This window comes from Lepidochelys kempii, chromosome 4, assembly GCF_965140285.1.
Source record: "Lepidochelys kempii isolate rLepKem1 chromosome 4, rLepKem1.hap1, whole genome shotgun sequence".
NCBI lineage: Eukaryota > Metazoa > Chordata > Testudines > Cheloniidae > Lepidochelys > Lepidochelys kempii.
The window spans coordinates 17417936-17428794 of record NC_136383.1 but is presented as its reverse complement, the minus strand read 5'-3'; the positions used below and the strand labels follow the sequence as shown (position 1 = coordinate 17428794).

The following is a 10859-nucleotide window of genomic DNA, read 5'->3' as shown; positions in this document are numbered from 1 at the left end:
AATTCTAAAACCTCTTTAATTTCTTTTTCAGTTAACATGCAGATCAGTTACTTTAAAATATAAGATCCCTTTAAAAATTGTTGCCCGACCACATTCTAAACTCCTTAGGATTTTCTTTTGAACTTTTACAAGTTAAATGAAGTGTGTGTATGGGGACGGGGGTCATTCATATGTAACCTTAATACAAACCTGGCAAGCATGGTTTTGTTTCTATGTTTACTCTTGTCAGATGTCCTTATTTGCTGTTCTTAAGGACTTTGAAAGATAATTTCTGATGTCTGAAAAGTGCTCTATCCCCTTCTAGTGATACACAGACAAGACCAAGGTCTTAAATCTGATCTTTTCACACTTGAAGTTAGTGTGGCTGTTTTAATTAAACTGGGTAAAGATGGGTGTTTGGTTGACACACAAGCGCTGGCAATAAAATAACCCGTTATCTTCCTGAGGATCAAGTATTATTTTGATTTCTCTTTTTTCCTCTAGTTTGCAAATAAAACCAGATTAATTGCGAACAATAATGGCTATTCAGAAATAGAAGGGAATATATTCTCACTCCCTGGAACAACTCTCTTCCCCACCCCACCCCCCTTCTCCAAGATCTGCAACGAGCACGCCTTCTCCTCTTCCATCCTTGAGATATTAACTACGGGAGCTGCATTTTTTTTTCAAATGGCTTAGGATGATCATGTATTATTGTTTGTCTTTGTATGGGACTCTGCTCATAGGCAACGTTTGCAGATGGGGAATGTCTTTCTTCGGCCCCAGATAACTGAGAAGAACAACAAAATATTGACGTTGTTCAGTGAAATTAGAACAATGTGGGATCTGGCGCTGTCAAGTTTCCACTGGGTTTATTATTATTTTTGTGGCGGTGGGAGGAGGGTGTTTAAAAATAAGGCGCTCAGCTGAATTCCTCTCCCCGGCACAAGGAGCTGAGGTTCGGAGGGGGGAAAGTGGTGTTTGGCAAAAAGAAAAGAAAGAAGAAGAAAGCTCACACGATTCAGAGATTGTCTGATGAGCTTCGAACCAGAAAGTTTAAGAAAGATGCAGCCCCGCAGATCTGGTAACTGAAATACTGAAATGTTTATTATCTATCAATTGGCAGAGGGGACAGTCACCGCCTGGGAAACAAACAGATTCTTTGCTTGATTAAACTGTTCGGCTGTAGAGCATGTTTAGCAACCCCCCCTCCCACTCCAACACACACACGTGCTTGTAACTGGTACAGTTATCTGTTCTGGAGAGCGTTGTTGTTTTTCCTCCTTACTATAACTGGAGTGCAAGTCTGGGGAGAGAAATCTTTGGACCGCCACTCCTGAAGAGACCAAATAAAATGGACCATCTGAAAAACTGAGCAGGTGTTATAGAATGCGAAGAGAGCTAGAGAAAAATAGAATCGTGCTGATGTACAGAACACGACACAAAGGTACAGAAACAAACAAAAAAGACCAACAAAAGTGTTCTGGCAAAGCATGCTTCATAAACCCTCTCCAGATGCTTCTGAAGTTGACGGTGTTTCCCCCAAGAAAACTGCACTTTGTTATTTAGGAGGTGCAGGGAAAACCAGGTCTAACCTCTACAGATTCTTTAGAACAACCCCGCTTTTGGGCTCACAATTAGATATGCACTTTGTTTGTTTTCACAATGATTTGCTTTGTATCGACATAACGATTTCTCTGCAGACCCGAAATAACAATCCCTTGGTGTGCATTCGATAATTGTTAACTAAAATAATTATAATAATGCATATTTAGACTCAACAGAAAGCAGCCACAGGTAAGAGAAACTCTAATAAAAAAGGGACAAGATCATTGCCAACAACACATCTCACTTACCCACACGTTCATTTATTCCTAAACCCCCCCCGCTTGGCGCAGATAAAAAAATGTTTTTGTTGTGTATATTGCATTGTTGCTGCTTTTTTAAGAATCTGATTCTTGTGTTATTTTGCTTACCAAAGTATAAACAAATAATCAGAAAAGAAAGTATAAGCAAAGGGATCCGGAAGAGAAGCCAAACTTCTCTCTCACATACACACAGGCTGAGTTCCTATCCCGCTAATATGGGATAAACGCATCCATGATGATGATTATGATCCCTCTGCTTAAACAAGAGAGGGTGAAAATGGAAGAAGGAACGGAAGGGTGACACTGAATGAAAGCGATTGAATGAGGAGTGAGGGGGGTGGCTCCGGCTTTGCAGAGTTCATTCAGAGGAAGCTTCGGGCATCTATAGGTTTGTTTAATGAGCAACAAATTAATTTGCAGGATTCTGGGGGACCCCATATGGCACTTAATTAATCCTTTCAGAAGGATCTATACCCTGTGATGCGCCTGCTGCTGCTTGCTATTGGGTCTGTTTTACTTATTCACCAGACAGTCTGTCAAAGAAAAAGAAAAAGAAAGAGGAATATTCAAAATGAAATGGCTGCTTCTGGGTTCCCCCTTTTTCTTTTAGCTTCCCCCAGCCCCCTATTTGTTGAGCACAAATTGACTCCTTTCGTTTTGTTTGCCAGCTCCCATCACCCCCAGCAGATCATCAAGCAGTTTTTTCTCCCAGCCCCCTCCCCAGCCCCTATAACCGCGGAGGCCGCGGTCACTATGCAGATGAGCAGGCTCGGCCAGCCCTCTCCGCTCCAGCCAGTCAGACTGGGGGGGGGGGTTGGGTTCGGCGCTGGTTCTCCGGGCATCACAATGGGCCGGGTCCTGTAGGGAGGCGTGAGCCTCGGCCCCTCCTCTGATTGCTGCTGCTGACTGACGCCTCTCCAAGTTCTTGGCTTGCCCCTTAGCTAAAGGAGGCAGAGAGTGATGAAAATGTTTTATTACCTTTGAGAGCTTCATGTGAACTGTCAGAGCCAGCCACAGAGAGAGAGAGAGACTTTAGCTGGGAGGGGAGGAGGACACCAAAGTAACCAAGCCAAAGGAGTCCGGGGAGGGGAGGGGAGGGGATGAGAGGAAGGTGAGAAGGAGATAAAGGAGGATCCAGACGCGAACGCAAACCAGACACAGTCACAGAAGTGATGCTTGGGACAGAGAAGAGAGAAGCAGCAGCAGCAAACCCAGAGCCAGACTCTCCTTGAAGCCCCCCGACTTGTATTTGACAACCAGATGTCAGGGACCGGAGGGAGGGGGAGAGAAGCAATGGGAAGGCATTGATGTCTCGGGAGAAAGGAGGGGATCTCTCCTGCATGCAGCATCCAGATCAGGGATCGGAGTGGAGGAGCAGAAGACCCCTTCGGACTTGATGTTTTATGCTGAGGAAGGCACAATCCTCCGGACACCAGCTTGAGAGGAAGGGACAGGGAGCTGCTGGGGCGGCTCCAGAGAACTGACCGCTCTCCCGTAACCAAACAGGCACCGAGTGGGGATCTGTGGCTTGGTTTCATTCTCTACCAGCTGGCGCTTGGTGTTTTTTTTATTTTTTTTTATTTTTTTAAGTATTTTGTGGGACTAGGAGGACTCTGTTTCCCCCTCCCTCCCGTGTGTGTGTGTGTGTATGTGGGAGGCTGAGACAGGACTTTGGGGCTGACAGAGACTGTGAAACCCCCCTGCACCACGGGAGAACATTTCTTTGGAGAGAGAGAGAGAGAGAGAGAGACACACACACACAGCAACTTGGAAGAGTTGCTGCTGCTGCTTCTTTGCGGTCCTCGCCTTCGCATTTACAGACCCCCCCGCCCGCACTCGAGATCCTACTGCCCCCCCCCCCCGCCTTCTGCGGCTCCCCCTTCCCTCTGTACCGCCACCGGGTCCTTCCCCCCGCGCAGGGCACCTGCCCTCGCCTTCGGAGCCCCCGCACCCTCTGCTGGGACATCGCCCCTGTCCCCCGGCACCCTCCCAGCGGGACAAGCCCCCCGCTGAGCAGCCCGCCCCCCTTCTCCCCTCGCACCCCCCCCCCGCGGCCCCTTCCCGGACTCCCCCCGCGGGCGCCCCGCTGCCCTCCCCCGGCGGCGCGGCGATGCTGGCGGTGGGGCAGATGGACGGCAGCCCCCGGCAGAGCGCCTTCCTGCTCGGCAGCCCGCCCCTGGCCGCCCTGCACAGCATGGCCGAGATGAAGACCCCGCTGTACCCGGCGTACCCGCTGCCCGCCGGGCCGGCCTCCTCCTCCGCCTCCTCCTCCGCCTCGGCCTCCCCGTCCCCGCCGCTGGGCTCCCCCAACCCGGCCGGCCTCAAGCCGCCGGCCCTGGCCAGCCCCCCGCAGCAGCTCTCGGCCGCCACCCCGCACGGCATCAACGACATCCTGAGCCGGCCCTCCGTGCCCCTGGCCGGGGCCGCCCTGGCCTCCGCGTCGCCCTCCGGCTCCTCCTCGTCCCCCGCCGGCCTCCTGGCCGGCCTGCCCCGCTTCAGCAGCCTCAGCCCCCCGCCGCCGCCCCCCGGGCTCTACTTCAGCCCCAGCGCCGCCGCCGTGGCCGTGGGCCGCTACCCCAAGCCCCTGGCCGAGCTGCCCGGCAGGACCCCGATCTTCTGGCCCGGGGTGATGCAGAGTCCGCCCTGGAGAGACGCGCGCCTCGCCTGCACCCCCCGTGAGTACCGCCGCCCCGGCTGTGGCTGGAGGGGGGTGGGCTGCTTTCCTAGCATAGGCAATTGCCCCCACTTGTTCGGGTGACATCCCAGCCCCCGGAATCCTGCCCTGGGGGCAGCTCCAGCGCGGCCTGGGTCACCCTCCCCCCCCTATTCCTTGCCTCCCGCTCAGTCCTGTTGCTCAGACTTTGGTTGCTTGCAATGCGCGCCACAGGGCGCTGGTTAGCGGGAGAGGCAACGAACTTATTTAGGGCTTGCTGTACTTCAGTGCATCCTTTTACCCCCCCCCCCCCCGACGCCCTATCGCACTGTTATTTGGGGGAGTGAGAAGGGGAAATGCTGCCCCCCGTGATTTTGTGTAGGAAGTAGTATGATCAGTGGTGAATCGATTCAAGGTGTTTTTGTTTTACTCACCACACCATCCTCTTAGCTGCATTTTGGTTCAGTGCTTGGTACAGTTAACACGGTGCTGCTTTTGCTGCCTTTACTTTTTCTCCTGCTCCTGCTTCATCTCTGACTTTCTATTTACTTCTACTTCATGCTGCCTGAATGCCCTCTGGTGTATACCAGTTAGCATTTGCTCCCAGCTTTAATTGCAGGCACCTTCTGTAAAAATTTAGAAGGGTTAGTTAGGAGATGTGTCTAATAGGGCAAAGAAAAGCTGTAGTGTCCCAGATTTCTCGGGGATAAAAGTTTTAAAGGCCAAACCCTTCTTCCCCTGCCCTTTCAGAGAGAGGCTTTTATAAACTCGGGACGTTTATGCCTCATCTTTTCTCTCTCTCTTTATTTTGATGCTGCGACACTTCCAAGTTCCTGTAACGGTTTTCTTATTACTGATTACTTTTGTAACACTGAGCACAGTGATGTTCCAAGCTTAGATTTGAAAGGGTTGGCTTTACTAAAACCGTTTCGATCATTGTGCATACTAGAATCCTTACAATAACAAACAGTTACTGTCTGAACACCTGAAAGCACGTTAAATGATGAAAATATATGACATGCATTATTTGGCTTGTTGGCAATTTAGACACTCACAGCTGGGGTGTGTGTATGTGTCTATGAAAGCATTGAAAATGTCAAGTTATTGCTTACGAATAATGGGAAGTTTTTACAAAAACAGTTTTCTCATTTTATTTTTCCTAAAAGGACTTTTAAGTTGAAATATCTCTGATTCAACTCCTCCTCCCCCTTCCCCTTTTTTGAGTTTGGGTCATACAAAAACTTTCCCCAAGAAGAACCCTTTATAGTAACCTACTTTTATCGACTACCGTTTTTGTGGGAGAGTAATTTTTGCCTGCTCAGAATTTAGACCCTCTAAAGAAAGGGGCGTCAGGAAAAGATATGCATCGCTTTGAAACTGGCGACATTCTAATAGGGAATTCGTTCCTCCATGTATAGAAAAAAAAAAACAAAAAACCTTTCCCTTGACAGCAAATTTCATAGCTAAGCATTTTTCTAAATGAACAGATTAACATATCTGTCTATGCATTCATTCTTTTCCAGATCAAGGTTCAATTTTGCTGGATAAAGACGGAAAGAGAAAACATACAAGACCCACTTTTTCTGGCCAGCAGATTTTCGCCCTGGAAAAGACTTTTGAGCAGACCAAATATTTAGCAGGACCAGAGAGAGCCAGGCTAGCCTATTCACTGGGGATGACAGAGAGTCAAGTCAAGGTGAGATGATCATGTCAAACATTAGATAAGAGACTCAAGCCCACACATTGCTGAGACTGGGCGGAGTGTGAAAAATACATATACAAAGGAGCCCTGATATAAGATATTGATGAACAAAAGGAATCAGGCGCATGCCTTTGAAATCAGGTTAATCTTAAATGGATACGTATGCTCTCTGCACATACACCATTACTGCCAGAACAAAGCCATTGCAAAATATTATTGCTAACTAAATCCGTTGCATAGATGGCTCCTTTTAGTATATTAAAAAAGGCACTTAGGTTGGCAATTATTTGCAGTTTATAATTAATAGTGTTATTTATGAGAATATGGCATAATTTTTAAAACCGTAATTTATTTTAAAATAATTTAAAATTAGGAATGCTTATAAAATTACCCCAAAATATTATGTTTACTGTGCCATAAAATTGGGAGAGGTAAGGAGTAATATTGTTGAATACTTAAATACAAACAAGTGTAGTCTGTGTTAGAAGGCTAATACTTGGACAATACATTTTCTGACCCTGTAGCCATGCAATGTTTGGTCATTAGATGTTGAAATGATTACGACAAATAGTTAAAATGTGATATCGTTCTTCTGGCTAAGGGCAAAAACACAAATTTGTGCATGTTTGGGATCCAGTGTGCTTACAATGGTTCAAACTTTAGAGATCTTGCCTTGAATGGGAAAGGAATTGAGCTTAGCAAGCATAAAGTGGATCGGATGGTTTACACATTCTCTCCCCGAATCTGTTTATTTTAGCTAAACACTGAAATATTTCACACAGATACGGTTTTGATAAGTTAAAATGCTAATGCAGGCTACTGCGTGTTTCTTGTTCAGGGAATTGTATTTAAAGATAAATTCTCTATGCTGCTTTTTAACAAATGTAACAGTTTCTGTGTTAAGGGGCCTCTTTATGGATTCTCATTCTCCCAGAGTTATCTGGAGCCCCTCATTTGTCACTGTAAATATGTCTAAATGGCTGTGAATAAATTGTTACAGCCCGTACAATGAAAATAACAACCCCCTCCTCTTACTCTGCCCTTTCTAAGATAAAATATGTAACAGAAGAGGGGACATTAGAGAACTATTCAATGTAAAATGTTTATTGTCACATATGAGCAGGATTAAAGTACTGTGTAGTCACTGAGTGTACTGGAAGTGTAGTTAGATTTGTTTCCTTTCAAATGAACACTTTCATTCCATGCATAGGAATCGTTCTGCGACACTGAAATTATGTTTTGCATAATAGGATTCGTGACTTGGATTTTAGAGAGGAAAAAACCCAAACAACCTGTAAATTGTTCCTTTCTTTTACAACAAATTTTTAATCTATTTTTAATGTATTGTATAAATGTGATTTCATCTTTTAAAGCCATAGCAATAAAAAAATTGCATTTTTAACCTGATGACGCAGCACAGAGCAAGTTTCTGAGACCAGTTAGCTTTACCTCTTACTATTTGACTATTTGAATTTAGAACATTAGAAACACATGCTTTTCACTTGAATTACATTTAGGACTACAGACAACATCTAAATAAAGACGCATATGTTTTCATGGGAGATGGTGTCCCATCAAGTTTGATCCATGTTAGTTGAGTTTTGATTAAACAAACTGAACAGGCAAAAACATAGTAGGGGAAAGAGAGGAGGAAAAGAAGAAATGTAGATCTTAACAGAAAATTAAGAGGAGTAAAATTATTCCTGCCCTCCATTAGTATGAAAAGGTTGGTTTAAAAGTCTCCAAGGCTCGTTTTGAAACTCCATAAAATAAAATAAAAATAAAATAAAATAAATAAAAAGCAAGTGAACCAAAACCGCACAAAATGCTCCTTCATCAGAACAAAAAGCAACTGAAATATGCCTGGACCCTGAAAAATTCTTTAACTACCAATAATAACTCTGCAGTAGCAAAAGCAAGAATTCTGTGGTGATAACAACACTACAGTAATAATTATAATAACTTAGAATGATAATAATAATGATAATAACCACAATATGAATACTAAGCATACCATGGTAGCCAATAATAGTATGATATGCATACTGGTAACTTAGTATTAATAATTACAGATATGGTATGAATATTAATCTGTAGTAATAATAATAAAAGTATAGCACAAATACCAGTAGCAATAGCTGTATGGTGATCATTATAATTTTAGATTAATAACTATTATATGAATACTTAAGTGTCTGTGGTAATAAAATAATTATTTATGAATACCTTATGGTATAATAACAATAATAATTATATAGCATAGTAATAACTATTATATCAGGGATACTAATAACACTGTGGTAAGATTAATAGTAATAACTATGGTGTGGATATTAATCCTTCTAGAGTAGCAATAACTTCATAGTATTAATAACTAAGATACCAACACTAAGGCGACAACAGTAGTACTCACATAGTATGTTTGATGATAATTCTATTACGATAATTATGGAATGAATATAAATAACTATGTTAGTAATAATACACATGGGATGAACACTAGTAGGTGTATGGAAATAAGAAAACAATACTATGTACTGACTAGTAATACCTCTGCAGTGGTAATAACACGATAGTAGTAATAACGTTGACGATGGTACAAATATTAATCACTGTTCGCTAGTGGTGATCAGCATGGTATGAATACGAATAAGTGGATGGTAGGACTAGTCACCACAACTCTGTGATGGGGAGACTGGTACCTCCATGGGCGTAACAGCTGTGCTACGGAGGCTAAAAATTTTGTGGTGGCAGAAATAACAAGAGCTCTGGTAGGAATCCTGCCGGCTGTCTGGTGCTACCAGCAGCTCCTGGGTGGTGCTAAGGCTCCCGGTGACGCTGAGGGTCACAAGCAGAGTACAGCTGTGGTTGCTGACTTTGACCTGCCCCGGGTCAGTAATTCCCCCCTTCTCTCTCTCTCTCTCTCTGTTCGCTGCGGCTGGGCCCCTGCAGGTTTGGTTCCAGAACCGGCGCACCAAGTGGCGGAAGAAGCACGCGGCCGAGATGGCCACGGCTAAGAAGAAGCAGGACTCGGAGACCGAGAGGCTGAAGGGGGCCTCGGAGAACGAGGAGGAGGACGATGACTACAACAAGCCTCTGGACCCTAACTCGGACGACGAGAAAATCACCCAGCTGCTGAAGAAACACAAGTCGAGCAGCAGCAGCTTGCTCCTGCACACATCTGAGAACGAGAGTTCCTCTTAAAGGGGTTTCAGAGGAGGGGGCCGGGGCCCAGGCGGACTCGGAGGACACTTGCTATTTTCTGAGATGTTGTACATATCTATTTTTCTAGACTTTATCAGCTGTCGGAGAGGAAAGAGGCAGAAAAAGACGGCGAGTAAACAAACATCCAAACCCAACGCCCCCCTGCTCCTCTGGCCTGGCCCTTGGCCGCTGGTGCTGTTGTTGTAGGGTCGCAGGGGGGCTGTCTGAGTGCTCCCTCTTCTTTTGCAGACTCCAGGGCAGCTGAGGGGGAAAGGAGGGACCTACTTCCACCCACACAGCTCCTGCTGGGCGGACTAAAGCAACCTGTTGAAGGCTCTTTGTAAATAAATCGTGAGTCACACTGACTATAGAAGTTACTTTACTGTGAATATTTAAAATGTAAAATACTTTTGTTTTTAATAGAAAGGGTTGGGTTGGGTCCTACCCACCACCACCTCCACCCCCTTGTCTGGCTTTTTAAAAAGATCTGTTCTTTTGAATAGTGAATTGTGGAATATAAATGCTGGGATTAGTTTGTGGTCTCTTCCCCCACCTTCGCTGCTTATTCTGAACTTTCTCCTGCAGATCTTGATTCCCTTCTAATTTGAACTGAGGCCCTCCATTAAGGGCATCTATTAAGAGATTTGAAACAAACAGTCTACTGATGTTGTGCCAAGTATGACGAAGTCTTTGCTGGAACACCCCCTCCCATTCTGAAATTGCACCCGCCCTGAATGCTATTTATTAGTATTTTTAAAAATACTATTTTTGGACGGTGGGGGTGGGGCAAATTTAAATAGTTTCCTTTAATTTAACCCATTTCCAATAAAATGCGTGTTAAAAGTAGCTGGTGGGAATTGTTACAACCACTTTCAGTCGAAAATATAAAAAATCATTTAGATGCTGTAATTGAATTTAAAGTGTGTTTTCTTTTGTATTATAAAGAATACTATAGAATGTAAATTGTTTTCTTTTTAAAGCTAATAATGATGATATATTAGCATCTTAACATTTATTAATTAATTTATATTAAAATAATTCGGTTTGTAAAGAGAAGAGCCCTTTGCAAGACCAGTTAAATGTAATGCACTTTCTGTTAAAAAAAAAAAAAGATAAATCAATTAAAACCAATTTAAAGACGTTTGTTGCCTCGACTAAAGGGTACAGATCATCTGATCTCATCAGAGATTAAATAATAAAACTGACGGTACGAAAAAAGATAACTTGGGTTCTTTTGTTCATTTCCAGGAACATTTTAAAAAAAAAAAACTATGTAAAATATCACTTCCTCCAGAAGGTTCAAGAGTAATACAAATAAAATAAGCGATCGTTTATTTGGAAAATATAAAGTTGCTATTCCTGGTGTGTATTTTTTTCACGAGAGCTCTTTTCCTTTTGTAGGACCTCTCTGGAGAATTCAGGAAGTCGTAATTTCCATATATATCCGAGATAG

At 44.2% G+C, this 10859-nt stretch overlaps 1 protein-coding gene across 1 annotated transcript; it reads left to right on the top strand.

The window, feature by feature from the left end:
* Nucleotides 1–3957: 3957 nt before the first annotated feature.
* On the top strand, nucleotides 3958–10305 carry NKX6-1 (NK6 homeobox 1). The gene is made up of 3 exons (XM_073340031.2): nucleotides 3958–4522; nucleotides 6024–6196; nucleotides 9155–10305. Exons 1-3 carry the CDS (start codon nucleotides 3958–3960, stop codon nucleotides 9404–9406), a joined length of 990 nt encoding a protein of 329 aa, XP_073196132.1. The 3' UTR covers nucleotides 9407–10305.
* Nucleotides 10306–10859: the final 554 nt, after the last annotated feature.

Bases quoted from the DNA above. Each gene is read 5' to 3' on its own strand.
- NKX6-1 (XM_073340031.2), top strand. From the start codon at position 3,958: ATGCTGGCGGTGGGGCAGATGGACGGCAGCCCCCGGCAGAGCGCCTTC. The intron at 4,523-6,023 runs GTGAGTACCGCC...ATTCTTTTCCAG, and splicing joins GCGCCTCGCCTGCACCCCCC to ATCAAGGTTCAATTTTGCTG. The intron at 6,197-9,154 runs GTGAGATGATCA...GGGCCCCTGCAG, and splicing joins TGACAGAGAGTCAAGTCAAG to GTTTGGTTCCAGAACCGGCG.